The following is a 15275-nucleotide window of genomic DNA, read 5'->3' as shown; positions in this document are numbered from 1 at the left end:
CTTCCCCCGGGAGCAGCATCTCTCCCAAAGAATAGGGAGTAATCTGTAGCATGAGGAGTCAGGTGGGCTAGTGAAGAGGTTCTCAACTCAAAATGAAGATGAGAGTCATCTCTGGACTAAAATATGCAACTATTCCGTAAGTCTAACCCCAGAGTAACTGAATCAATCTTGCTAGTGGCACCCAGCAAAGATGTGTTTAAAATCTCCCTCAGCAGTTTTCTAATGAACAATCATGGTCAAGAAGAAATGGGCTATGGAGAACACTACATACTTGGAAGAATAAACAATAAGACATTACATGCTTACAATGTAATAAAAAATAAAACTTATCACTGCTTTTGCAAGCTGATAAAGATTTAAGCCCACAGAGGAACTCAATTCTCTAGACTTAGTCCGGCCCTCTATTTGCTGTCATACACACACAACATGTCCTGTCATCTTCTCATCACAGTGGCTCCCAAGTTTTGTTTCACATTGGAGCTATCATAGCAATCATTTGAAAACCTCTGACTTTAGTTCATTTGTGGTAAAGCTTAGGCGATGTGATTTTTAAAGTTCCCCAGGTGATTCTAATGTGCAGTCATGTTTGGGGAAAAGTCCTGCCTAATTTCTTCGACTTCTCCCAAGGTTTTCCTGCTTCCTCTTTGATTATAGGTGAACAGACAATTTCCCCAGAACAGCCCATAAGTTATTCTTAGGTTCTGCAGTTACCTAGTCCCTGTAGGCTTTGGAGCAGGGTAAGAACCTAGTGATTGCTGACAAAGGCTCCAGCCGCTCCAATTCTGGTTCTGTTTTTTACTAAGTGTATGCCCTTGAGCAGGAGCCTTACTTCCTAGGAGTCTAGGTGTTCTGTTCCTCAGGCTGGGAAATGGGAATAATCTAGAATATTCCTTACAGAGGTATTGAAATCCACGATGCAGGGGAGGGGAAGATGGCTCAGTGGATAAAGTGCTTCCTAGGAAGGCATAAGGACCTAAGTTTGAATCCCAGCATCCTCTTAAAAGCCGCACTGTGCCTTTAAGGTGCAGAGACAAATAGCATAGCCCCAACAGTGACCCACAGGCCCATTGATAGACTCTGTTTCAAATAATAATAATAATAATAATAATAATAATAATAATAATAATAAAAAATAGCAGCAACAATGAGGAATAGCAATTAAGGAAGACACCACATCAACAACTGGCTTCCATACATGCCTATGCTATGAGCACATCCTCACACAATGTGCACATTCTTTCATTTTACACACACACACACACACACACACACACACACACACACAAGGAAAAAATACGTGATGCAGGTTAAGCAGAAGAAAGATAGATCTGTCACAGAGTTGGTGTCCCATGAAAATTAGCAGGGTAGTAGTGGTGGTGGTGGTGGTGATGATGATGACGACGGGCAGAATCATTCTTGACCTGCTACTTCAGAACAGCTACATGCTGACATACTGCTCTTTCCTCTTTTCATTGAAGCCTGCAGACAGGCCACCAATCCCTCCCTGATGTTAGATTAAGTGATGCTTCAAAGGGAAAATATAAAGAATTCAAAATAGACATTGGTCTGAAGAGAAATATCTACATGATTTTCTGACGATATCTCAGTATAGCTTCTCAAGGGGGGCAAGCTTTCAGATGTGGTCCTCGTCAGTTTTTGTCCACAAAGGACTACCTTTCTTGCAAATTCTGCTCTACTATTGGGGCATATGTATGTGTCGAGAAAGTATATTGCTACTTTCAAACTTCCTGGAAAATATAGCACAGCTTTAACAGTACTCCTCTTGTTCTGCCCCACATCCCAAAATGTCTTCTCCTCATTCTACTCTCCTGCTTTTTTTTTAACATGAATAAGTATGATCAAAAAATTCCATTCCCAAACAAGACACTTCTGAGAGTGTACTATGCTTAGTCCCACCTTGTGTTAAACATCTGCTTTGTGTAGCTGCAGTTTTTGTGCTATTGTTTATATTTATACGTCAGTTTGGGAAGGAGAGTGTTCCTCTGATCTTTAACAACAAAACTGTACTTAGAGAGTTCACGCAGACTGGACAGATTTAATTTCTCAAAAAAGAAAAATCTTTAAGGAGATAGCAAGGAAGGGAATCACTACGAAGGATGATGAGAGGGATGAGTAGTGGTGTCAGGAAGCTGTGTGTGAGGAAGTAGAGAGGGACTGTCACAGGAGGGAGGAGTGTCAAAGCACACCAGCTCAACAATTCAGATTAAGATTCGAAATGCCACAGATGTGATTGCATAATAAGCTGTTGAGCGTGCTGGTAAGTGCTGCTTTCAGCATGTGACTATTTGTCACATTGTCTTGTGTTCTCAGTGCCAGGAAGGTTCAAGGCAGAGGGCCTGAGATGCTAGCCACAATCCCAGTTCCTTGGGATGGGCAGCAGCACCTATGGTAGAGATAGCAGAAAGAGCAGCAGCCTGGTGTTCAAATATGGTTGCTAGGATACCATGGAGACCCTCCATTGCTAGGCAGACAGGAAAAAAAAAATGTGCCCATATGCCTTATAACCTGCAAACAGCAACAATGGAAACATCACATGTCTTATTCTACCGTTTCCTAACAGAAATCCAAACCAACTCTTTAATGAAACACTAAATAGTGAGAGCTTGGAAATGTACCCCAGTAGAGCAAGAAAGATGGTCATTTATATTCTCAGGCAGTGCCTAGAGCTACTCTATTTAAGGCTTCCCAGTGTTTTCATTATAAGTCCCGTTTTAGGGGCAAGCAACTTGACTGTACTTCCAAACACCCTAACAGGATATTTAGCAACATGATCCCATATAATATTATAAAGCCTTTGTACAACTTCTGTTTCACTGAATAGGCTGCAATGTCAAATTAATGTTCAAACTTAAATTGGAAACTATTACAATAACCTTAGGTCAGAATTTAGCTCCCCCACAGAAGCAGGGGAGATGAATTTGAATAACTAACAAGATTACATTCTCATCTCTATCAGTCTGCCCGGGCATGTGAAGAATCTGAGGAGTGGGCCTATGGCATATAACTAAACTATTTTCAATGGTACTCAGAAAGGTATTTGGTTTCTTTAAGAGTGGACCTTGGTTTCTTTAAGAATCTCCATCATCTGCTTTTTGGTTAGGTTAGATATTCTTATCTAGTTGGTATAGTTGTGGTGGAAGGTTAGAACCACACTCTGGTATTCAGAGCTTCACCAGTACCTACCCCTGCTGAAAGCCCCTGGTTGCCCCCATTCTCTGGATGTGCCCTGTCTCTGCTGATGGCTTGAGCTGTAACTCCCACATCCCTCGCTCCTCCCTTCACACTGTGAAGGGCTTTATTTAAATCATGGCAATCTTACCAGTCCTACAATACAAACGACATGTACTTTTGGGGAGTTCCTGATACCACGCAGTTCATTAGGAGCCACAGAATCCTCCAACTGTTTGAGTGAACTGCTCTGCATTTCACCTTACACAAGTTTCTAAAATATTGACTTGTATAATATCGTTGGGTCCCTTGCTAAGTCTGTAATGGCAAGGCTTACGTGCCTTACAAGATTTTCCATATGGACAGTATCACATATAAATATTGAATTAACTTATAAGGCTTATTAGAAATTTAATACCTTCACAGAAATCTATGTTTTAATATTAGCTTATGTATAATCACCCTAGAATTCCATGATTTCCATGACTTCCTTCAGAATTAAACACATACCATTTAGGGAGATACTGTTTCTCTTGGACTATAATATCAAGGTTTAGAAGATCACATAGGATCTTTTAAATTTTGATTCCTACCTAAAAATAGAAAAATACATTTCTCTCTTATCTCCAACTCTTCCAAAGCATTTCACAATCACAAAGAGAAACAGAATAGAACATGTCATCATTCTCTGAAGTGAGGCCACCTCAGGGGTAAATGCAACAGCTCTACAAAAACATGCAGACATTAACAAGTTTTGATAGGAGCTCAAGATGAGGTAGTCCAGCTGAAATGACATGGAAGGCTGTGACAGCAAACGGAGAAGATCTGGGGACAGCGAGAGTGTCTTTTAAATGTCATTAAATAAAATGATTTTAGAAGTTCATGTGGCCCATCAGGTGTCCTGATCTCACAGACTGGATGACTGGGTTGGTTTGTTTGTTCCCTTGTTAGGGAGCTTTTGCTAGATGTATTTTGGAACATAGAATCTAGTGGTTTTACATTGTTAAGTAGTTCTTTGGCAGCAGTATAACACAGATTCCAATTTGCTACATCAGTTCTTCCAGCACATTCATAAATAACCTAAAAAGGGTTTAAAGGTTATATCTATACAGATTGTGAAAGACCAACACCCCCACACACGCTTCCCCCACCTCACAGGTACAGCAGAATTGTCTTCCTCTGTGGTGGAATCCAACAGAGGCTTTCTTCCAATTCTCACCTTAGAGAGAAAAATCCCAATGAAGAACCCTTAAGATGATAAAAGTTATCGGGCTGCTTTAAATTTTATACTGCTTTTTATCTTCAAATGATCAATAGTTACTAAGAAAAAAAGAAGTTTTAAAATATTGTGATTCTCAAAAGGCAACCTCAGTAAGGGAACACTAGAAGGTATTTTCCAGTCATCCGGTAATTGAACAGAACATCAGTCATTAACTACATCTACTGGAAAGATAACAAGACACTAAAAGGAATGTGCAGCTGAAATCAAGTCCAGTCTACTTAGATAGTTTCTTCACTTCAACCTTAATCTTTAGGAAAGTGATTAAATTTAGGTTGCAATAAAGATTAAAAACATAAACACGTGTTGCCAGTAAGTCTTAATATTAAAAAGATTCCAACAAATTACATTGAAATGCAAAAAAAATGTTTTTAGAGTGGCACATTTTCGTAGTTCTATGTGGAGACCTTGTACTCCAATGGTGGAGAATAATAACTATTTTGCATACAATGTACTTCTTTTCCCCAAGGAAGGTACACTACCACTCAAGGCAATTTTATTCTGGTTTCCTTTATGTAAGTGTGAAAAAAAGAACAGATGTTTTTCCAAAATTATTTAAACTTGGAAGACATTTTATCATTTTCTCCAATATAATCCTTCAGAATTACAAAATTCGCATGGCAATACCACCTTAACAACTGAGTCCTTAAAGTTATCAAATAGGTACCAGAGTGCAAAGCATGTTCAACAGATTCAATGTTTGTCCTACAGGGATACTACAAAGCATGTGCTTTTCTAATTTTATTTTCCACTGTGGACTTTTATCAAAACACCAGTGTCCTGTGTCAAGAGCTTTCTCAATGTACCACATTCTACAGTTCATTCCTGCTGCCTGGATTTCTTTAGACTTTCTCAAATAGAATGCTTAACTGGAGTTATCGGCTGGGTTGATCATATTGCATCTAAAAGCCTATTAAAAACGGTCTTTTTTATAAGAGCTGAGTTTGTTCTGGGTTACTCCAAAGTCCTGCAGATACTAAAATGACTATCCTGTAGACTGTTTAAGATACAAAGAGCTGTCCCTGAGTTATATTTTCTGCAAAACTTGGCCCAGGGGAGATGGCCATGTACCTTGTTAGCTGAAATAGGAGAACATGCCAGTGACTGCAAATTAATTTACCAAAGAAAGCTCCAATGGATTCAGATCACTCGGGTTTCTAAGACAAATTGACATCCGCTGATCTATCATGGTAACTTGGCAAGGTCGGAATCTCAGAAATAGTTATCTCTATCAACTCTCCCCTACTCCACAGAATTCCAACTCCTTCAGCTAAGCCCGCAAATGATTCATGGGAGCCAACATGCATAGATTGGGCTTGTAAGTTTTCAAACAGTGTACGTAGTGCATACTCGTGACCCCTCCCATCTGAGAAATATAAATGGAGATAAGCAAGCATGCACTTTCTCCTCTTATGAATTCCCTGTGTTTATGAAGTAAAGGTTTCCCGGGGACCTTGGGCCATTATGTAACACGTGTCATCCAGCCGTGTTATGTAGTTAAGAGGAGGACAACAGAATCCTCTGCTTTACCAATTATGTCATTACTATTAATTAAAATGCCATTCAGATGGTGTTCTGGTTCTGTTAGCGTCCTGTCCCTGCTGCTTGCTCTCCATATGGACTCTGGGGTTGAGTGTTGTGTAACAAGTTTCATTCAGTGTTCCCATCCAAGTTATGAATCCTACTGACATCAGAACTACACTGCTCTCTAACATGCTAGAGCAGCAGCAGAGTGACTCTAGACCTGAGCGTGAGGCACAGCATGGTCCACACGGGCAATAACGTGGTGAGCTTGACCACACTGTCCCTGAAAATACACGAACCCTCTAGGGAAATGTTCATTAGTAATCATGTGAGAATTCTTTTAGGAAAACAAGTAACATTCTCTCTTGGATATTATGAAAACATTTTTTTTTTTTTTTTTTAAGAATCAACAGACTAGGCTTCCATTTATGGGTTGTAAATGTCATCCAACTCGGGAAATTTAAAAAAAAAAAAAAACCTTCTGTTTTATATGTATATTGACTTATTCTTTCGCACTTTGATGGTGACGGAACATCAGGTTTGAACGGTACCAGCATGAAGTGCCGGCGGCATGTAGAAAAATCCAGGAGAGCCACAAGAGCGTGGAAAGTCAGGGTAATATCAACGCATTTCATTTCAGTCTGATGAGCCTGCAGTTAGGATTTTCCGGCTGGCCAGGTTGGCTGGGGCTTTGGGGGAGACGGGGTTCTGATTCCTCCATTCAACAGTCACTCACACACACGGTCAGACACACACCTGGGGCGCGTCCAAACTCTTATGTACAGTAGGTGGCATCTATGAACGTATATGCATATTTTAAAAATACCTTGGCATCTGACAAAGACACGGAGGCAACGGATGTGCAGGGAGTCTGGCCCTGAGAAACGTGCACAGCCCCTCAAGAAGTGCCGTGAAAATGAGACATTTCTGAGGATGAGGACAGACATGGCAAGCGGGAGGGGCAGGGGCCGACAGACAATACAGAGACCCGCAGCTCCCCACCGCCAGGGCGCCACATGGACCCGGGCGCGTAACCCTGCTTACTGTGGGCTCTTGGGGTAGAAGGGCAGGGTCACGTGGCTGAGATCCTGGATGTCGAAGGCGGTGGGCTCCGCGGAGATCGCCTGGCGCTTGGTGCGCGGTTCACCCTGCAAGGTGCTGGCGCTCTGCTTCTGCGCCTGCTGGGTGGCGGGCCGGATCACCGAGCGGTACTTGTCCAGTTCGTTCTGCAGCTTCTGGATCAGTTCGTCCTTCTGATCCAACTCCAGCTCCAGCTCATCGATGAGAGCATCCCGCTGCCTCAGCTCCTCGATCTTCTCCTGGAGCGCGTACTGTAAATCCCGCAGGGTGCCCATGCTCCTCCGGGCTGCCGGGGGCTCCTTCCTGCCGCTGCTCCGCGTCTTGGGGCTTCCTCCCCTCTCGGATCAACTTTCCCTAAAGTCGCCGCTGCCTCGCGAGTGCAAAAGCTTCCTTCGACTTGAGACCAAAGCCAAACCTGGCTTCTGAGCATGCCCAGTCCGCCGCTCCAGCCACCGAGAGTTTCAGTGTGCAGATTCCACTTCTCCGGGTTTAGGGATGAGCAAAACAGGTCCAGCTCAGGATGAACCTGAAAGGCGGTGGGCGCCGCGGTGCCTGGGGGAGCAAAGCCTGGAGGCGCGGTGACCCGCGGGCGGGAGGAGGGGGACTGGGCTCGGAGGAGGCGGCTGCTCCGCTAGGGTCACCAGCGCCGGGTGCCAAAGGAAGCCAGCGATGTGTGTGGGGAGCCTGATAAAGCTCGGGGGCGCCGGGGCTGTGCGGGCGGAGCGAGGCTGGAGCGCTACTTTGGAGGTGGGAGGGAGAGGACCCGGAGCAAACTGGAGAGGCGTCAGCGGGCTCCGTCTCCAGAATGTGGGGCTAGGTTCCTGTCGACCAAGGAAGACAGCAGAGTGTGCATGCTAACAGCTCTGACTTCTGGAGGGATTGTAACCGCAGCCTCACAGAGGAAAGCGATGTGGATGGAGCTCTGGCGTCCCCTACGCCACCTTTCCCACAGGGAGCGCCTCACACAGGTGTCTAACGCTTGTAAAGAAACTTGACTCTCCGAAGGTGAGAGCTATGGTGCTTGGGAGGGATTCCCTAGGCATCTAGGTACCTTTGGGGGAAGGTTAGGGATGGGGTATCTGACTTCCCCCACCCAAGCCTCCCACTCTCCTAGGCTCTCCTCTTCTGCACCGGCCAAACTCAGATCAATGAATTCTTCTAGGGGCAAAGGACAAACCCCAAAGGATTTGGGGCCACAGAAGGCCTCTCAGCTGCTCCCTGGTCCCTCCCATTTGTGCTAGCATCAGTTGCCGAATGGTTCACTAGAGGCCTGGCTTCTTCCATTTGCTGGGTTTGGTGAAGTGGGTGGGGGCTTAAAATCACAGCGGAGTTCCAAAACATTCTTACTGAAAGGGAACCATATACTTTTTAAATGTTACTTCCGTGACAGCCCAGCATTAATGGAGAATCTTTGCCAACTTCGGAGACGAGGTAAAATCGAAAAACGATGGGAAAACTACAGAAGCTATAATTGCACTGTACCACCCACCACACACACACACACACACACACACACACACACTCACACACACACTCACACACTCACTCACTCTAACCAACCACTTCACCAGCAGGGACCTCTCAGCGTGGGCTAAAATGCTGGCACGGAGGTGGCATTCTTTCAGTACAAGAATTGGTCTCTCATCTTGGGAACACTTACTTAGAACGCCCAAAATATTTACCTAATGCTTACGTAAGTGTCTAATAGTTAACTAAACCTACATCACCTCTTCCAAATTTATAGGTTTTTTTTTAAATTAGGAGCTTTAATTTACTGTTCTTCCACACTCTGTGTTATAATTCTCTGTATTCTATCTGTCCACCCCTTAACACTTACACAAAATAGACGGAAAATACATTAAAACTAAATTGCAGCACACAACTATTGCCTGGAATCTCAGATTAGTCAACGACACAAATCTATCTCAAAAATAAAAAAAATTTTAAAAAAGCTCACTTATTCTCTTAAACGCACAGCTTTGTGTATCTGAGCTTTAAAAAGGCAGGAAAAAGAAAGCCTAGCCACTGGTACATTAACACCTTCTTTCTTTCTCTCTTTCTTTTTCTCTCTTCCTCTCTTTCTTTCTCTCTTTTTCTCTCTTCCTCTCTTTCTTTCTCTCTTTCTTTCTTAATTTCAAGTATGCTCCTTGGTAATGAGAGCTGCAAATGAAAAGGATATGCAACCCTACACATTTTCCACAAAGACTATGATCTAATTCTCTCTACAGATGACTTCATGTTCGCTCTTTCCAACAGGAAGCTTTGAAGTACATTTGCTTCAGACTGTGATATAAAAAGTGCACAGGTCATGAAACGTTTTCAAAAGATAGCAGTAAATAAGAGTTCTGAGTTACTGCTGTTTTCCTTAAAAGTCAGCTGAGCGGAAGTACTGTGACTCCGTATGACTGACTGATGGCTTTCTTCTGGGACAATTTCCTCTTCCCAGGCAAAGGGCCAAAATTTGAGTTAACCTGTGGGAACTCTCTACTTCCCTGGGAAAATATTTCTTATAGATTTATTTTGGGGTCTCGAAAGCCAAGAGTTTACATCTAAAAATGTATCACAAGCAATGGATAAGAAACTTTGTTTTTAGCCTCTCCAGGCTTAAATGAGGTTACTCAATGTCTCCCTGCAGAAGACAGAGAACGTACCGCCTTGCTTGTAAAAACCTTGTCTGCAAGGAAAAGAAGGGAGGAAAAAAGTAATAAAATTGTTCCTTACCCCACAGAAAGCATGTTTTAAACAGCACTTAAGCCGTAAGTATTCAGGATTTTTGTCAAAGTGAGGCTTTTCAATACTAAACTGTAAACTTTTCTTAAGTGAGAGAACTACCCACAAACTATAACATTAATGCCTGTCACTGTCTCATTTAAAATAAAATGATTAAAATTCAAAAAGTGTTTCATGATGGGTCTGACTTTAAGAATCAGGGATCTGCTGCAACAAACACGAAGGACGTGCACAGTTGAAAAGAGCTGACGATCACAAATCACTTACACTTTGAATATGTTGTTATATTAGCCTTTATTACAGAGAACATGAATTTCTCCCAAGACTTCATAACTTTGTGCAAAACTTAGACTTCTGCCATCTTTCTCTTTAACGAATAAGATCAGGATAAATATTACACATTCTTGAGGGGTTGCACATACCATGGTGCGCATGTGATGGCCAAGTGACAGACAGCACATGTCATTTCTCTCCTTCCACTACATGAGTCCTGGGGGTTTGAACTCAGTTCCTAGGTTGAGCATGTGCCTTTACCCATGAAAACACCTCACTGGCCTTGAAATAAATGTTTTAAATAATTTTTTTCTAGCATGTTTTTGACAGGTTGTTTAGATTGTAAGACACGGGGACTTTTTTGGGGGGGAGGGGGAAGGATGGTATGGTTCTTGATCAATGCTGGAAATAAATTTTATCTGAAAAACCAAGATCCTGAAATTATTTTTCAGTAGATAAATTATTTTTACTCTGCATCCATGGTCAACTTTTAAATATATACATTTTAAAAATAATGTTCATTTGTGTGTGTGCCTGTCAATATGCACACACAAATACAGGGATTCTCAGTGGTCAGAAGAGGTTGCCCAATCCCATGAAGCTAGAGTTACAGGTGCTTGTGAGCTGTATAGGTGTCTCTGGTTTATTGCTTTTAAAGAAATAATTAACATTGGTTTCCTATGAATTAAGGACAATAATTTGAGCACTTAGTATTTTATTCATTCATAGAATTAAATTAGTCTTATGATTGTATTTGGGGAGGAGTATTTGATTATAAAGAATCTACATTTAGGGGCTAGGGAGACGACCCAGAGGTTAAGTTCAGTGGCTGCTCATCCAGGGGACATGGGTTCAATTTTTAGCACCCACATGGTGGCTTGCAATGATCTGATGACCTTTTCTATTTTCCCTGGGTACCAGGCACATACACTTTAAACACACACACACACACACACACACACACACACACACACACACACACACAAAAAAAAAAAAAAAAGGCAAAAACCCAAAGGCATAAAATAAAATGAAATTAAAATTGAAATAAAAATTTAAGTTTACATTTAAATGGCTATAAACAACAATTCTAATGGTTGGACTGTTTTAAAGTCACGTTACTTCAAATGGTAAGTTCTGCATGGAAAAGAAAAGGAAAAAAAAGCATTGATGATTAAAAAAAAATCTTCCTTCAGTGACTTGGAAAGCTAAAGTGCAGTGCACTAAAATTGCTCATGTGCTTAATACTGATTTAATGTCATGCCCGATATCAGCTGAAATGTATCCTCAGAGTCAATGGCACAAAATGGTGGTAAGTTATCATTGAACCTTAGGCTAGAGCAGTCTTTATTAAAATCCAGGCACTAACGGAATGAATGTTCTTTATGTAGTCATTAGCAAGCGCTACATTTCTAATGCCAGAAGGAGAAGTTTTTAAGAAAAAGATTGTATTCTTCACAAATGTAAATTTTAAATGCATAAAACATCATTTAAAATACTTTATTAAGCCAGGTACATCTTGTAACCCCAGCACTTGGATAAGGTACCAGATCTTTTGTTCAGAGCTAACCTAGGCTGCATAGAAAATGATCTTAAAAAAAAAAAGGCTTCATTCACAGAAATACTTTTTATAATTTTTCAAATTTTGTTTATTTTACTTTTTTTCTGTGCATGAGTGTTTTGTCTGCATGTATATGAGTCACATGCATGCACAAGGCCCACAAAGGTCTGAAAATGGCTTCAGATCCCTTGGAACTGAGGCTATGATGATGGTGGTGAGCCACCATGTACGAACTGAGAACCAGCCCAAATCCTCTGCAAGAGCAGCAAGTGCTCTACACCCCTGAGCCATCTCTCCACCCCCTCTTTTTACCTCACATTAAGTCCAGCAAGCATACACGTGAACATGCAACATCCAAATATCTCCCACTCACGATTAATGAATGGCACTCTCTCCCTTCCACTTCAGTGGTTCTGAGATATGAAATCTACATAGTTTCCTCATTTAAGACATCAAGATTTTCCACAAAATATTCTAAAATACTTGCTGTTAGCCCTTAATGGGCAGTGCCCATGTGTGATTCCATGAGGGCCTTTTATCTTACTGGAAAATCCGAACCTTAAATTGTGTGTTTCATCAAATGTCCCTGTGGGATGTAGTTCTTTGTAAGTACTAGTTAATTTTGTCTGTTTATTCTTTAAACAAGACTTTCAGCTGTTCAAATTATGAGTGTAGAGGCTGTTAGAAATATGTTTAAAATATTACAATTTTGAAAACTCTGAGAAGCCCTGTGGTACTGGTTTATTGTCCCAGAATCTCAAAAAGTAGCATGTCTGGAATTTGAAAACAAAGGGAAACTTCTTTGTTTTTCATTGTATGATATAACTCTAAATTATGTCATGATGGTAAGTAAATGTATTTTGTGGTTTTAAATTTTAAGAAAACAGGCTTGATATCATGTGACCTAGGAGAGCATAACTCTGTGGTTAGTATTTTCCCTTTGTCATAGCTTTTATTTTAAATAGTCCTTAACAGCTGGTAGGAATTGGCTATTCTTCTAATATTTTGTCAGTCTAAATTTAAAGTAAAGAAAACCAGCTTTTTACTAGTGAACCCATTGCCATTATTAAGGTGGGAAAGTACTGAAGATGGACAATAGGAAATAAAATAGGCCAGTGAATTAATATTGGATCAGTAAGTAAAATGACTGAATTAAGCCAAGAGAGAATTTTCTGTAATTGTGAAGGGACTGGAGGAAGAACAGTTGCAGACAAAACATGCTTAGTAGGAAAGTCCAAAGCTATTTTCAGTCTCATTAACTTAACAGGCAGGCAAGTGTCCCTTCACTTCAGATTAAGGAAACTTTTATACTGTGACTTTCATACAGTCATCTCAGATTCATGTTCATAACTTCGTCTTTCTATTGAGAAGCAAATGAAGCACTATGCTGCTAAAATAAATAGATGTCATTTCATTTCAGAGCCAAGATAGATATCTGACACAAGAGCATCACTATTGGAACAGGGTGGAAGCCCCAGGCTAGACCTCATGAGATGTGTAAATTTGCAACATATCTTAGCCAACTATAAAATTACCAGTTACCTTCCCTAACAACACATTTAGAAAATATTCAATGCTCAATCATTCTTTTCTTGTCACGTTTGGTATCTTGAAAACTTCATTTTGGCAAAGTACAGACATTTAATCTGGTACATGAAGAATGCTTTAAATATCAGTCTCAGATGTACAAGACAAATGTGTAAATATCTACTAAGATCAGGGTTGGAAACATGACTCAGTTATTAAAGTACTTTCCAGACAAGCATGGAGAGCTGAGTTTGGATTCCCAGCACTGTATTCAGTGCCATGGAAAGCTTGTAGGCCAGTCATCCCTGCATTGGGGAGGTGGAGACAGAAAGACTCCTGGGGCCTGCTAGCCAATTGGTCTTATACAATCTTTACCCATTATGTGAGCCTTAGGTTCAGTGAGACACAGTGTCTTAAAAAATAAGGTGGGGGACAACAGAGGAAGACACTCCTTGTCAAATTCTGGCCTCTATATTCAAGCACATGCACCCACACAACAAGCACACACACAGCCAGGAACACAGGCCCATGTGTACACTTCCTCTCACACATGAAGAATACTGCAAATGTGTATTACCTAGCTTCAGTGTGTCAAAAGAATAAACACAAAATCAAGACTTCTAAACTCTTTTGTATTTTTGTAGAATGTTCAGTGTCTGTCTTGAATCATGTCATTATGTAAGAATGTTTTTCCTCAAAGATCAGACTTAGGGAGTTAATGTGGAAAATTCATCCAAATTTTCCATAGAACATAATGCAGTCAAAATTCAATCTTCCTTGGGAACACCTCGATCTGACTGCCCACCAGTTTTAAGTGGAAATAATGACAGGTGAAGCTTCAAAACACTACTCATGGAATGATAAGAGTAATGCTGCTTTCTAGGGAAATATAAAACTTCAAGAAATGTGTGTATTTTCAACTTTGCACTGATAAGAACCTGACTCTATGGGCAACAGGAGGATCTTCTCAGAAGGCAGGCTGGTGCTCAATTCAAAGATATCCTGTATTCACTCTATAGTTTCATTTATTGAATTTTAAGTCCACACACAGGCAACACACTCATACTCTCACATGAACAGTCAGAAAACCAGGAGATTGAAGCCGGAGGATCCAGAGTTCAGTGTCAGTCTGTTCTTGGCTACACATCTCCTTATGATTAAATAAAAAATGGCAGCAGCATCTGCGGTGATTGGACACCCCACTACTCCCCTCCATTTTGAAGAAAAGGGGGTATCTTCAGTCTGTACTAATGGTGTTTATCGTAGGATATTTATCTAGAATGAACATCAAGATTGTTAAAGTCACCATCCTAGTTTGTATTCTGGAGAAACCCAAAGGCAAGGAAATGAGAAAACTCACCCCAGTCAACTCTGAAACTCGTTCACCAATTCTCAGCACAGTGAAGGTTTTATTTTTTATTTTTAAAGAAAGTAGTGAATTGTATTTAATTATACATTTATTCCCACTTCTTGCAAAAAATCTTAGTGATGATCTTGGTGAAACTCAAAATAATGAACACTTTAAATATTATTTGAGATAGGCTGACTTGGAACCCACTATGTAGACAATACTGCCCTCACACACTGGCCCTCCTGCCCCTACCTTCTCAGTGCTAAGATTACAGGCATGGGCCACTGTAGCAGGCTTAAATATGATATTTCTTCAACTGAATGGCCTGTGACACACTCATTAAAGATGTTCTTTCTTAAAATTTTTACAAAAACTATTTATCTTATTTATGTATTTCTGTACATTATTTTAGCACATTTAAACTTAAGGTGTCTCTTTCTTAACTGTATTACTGATTTTGGTACTCCTAAATTATCATTAGTGTTATATGGGTGACTAAGCACCATTTTTTGGTGCAATATGAAAACAAAATATACTCTTACATCATACTTATTTATTTTTTTTAGGTTACCACATAAAGTGATGGATTTCATTATAGCATTTTTATTTATTTATTTATTTATTTATTTATTTATTTATTTTGGTTTTTTGGGACAGGGTTTCTCTGTGTAGTTTGGTGCCTGTCCTGGATCTCGCTCTGTAGACCAGGCTGACATCGAACTCACAGACATCTACCTGCCTCTGCCTCCCGAGTGCTGGGATTA

At 40.8% G+C, this 15275-nt stretch overlaps 1 protein-coding gene across 2 annotated transcripts in view; it reads right to left on the bottom strand.

Moving 5' to 3' along the window:
- Prkg1 (protein kinase cGMP-dependent 1) overlaps positions 1-15275 on the bottom strand; it is a 1191370-nt gene that overhangs the window by 1104310 nt on the left and 71785 nt on the right. The window contains exon 1 of one of the 2 annotated variants that reach the window (XM_059259048.1): positions 7037-8017. The exons of the other annotated variant lie outside the window; for it this stretch is intronic. Coding sequence (XP_059115031.1) covers positions 7037-7347 — 311 coding nt within the window. The 5' untranslated portion in view covers positions 7348-8017. Of the gene's footprint in view, positions 1-7036; positions 8018-15275 lie in introns of those variants that run through there. 2 annotated transcript variants of the gene reach the window in all.

Source organism: Peromyscus eremicus, chromosome 1 (assembly GCF_949786415.1).
Source record: "Peromyscus eremicus chromosome 1, PerEre_H2_v1, whole genome shotgun sequence".
NCBI lineage: Eukaryota > Metazoa > Chordata > Mammalia > Rodentia > Cricetidae > Peromyscus > Peromyscus eremicus.
Note: the sequence above shows the minus strand (reverse complement) of the source record. Positions and strands in the feature narration are given on the sequence as shown.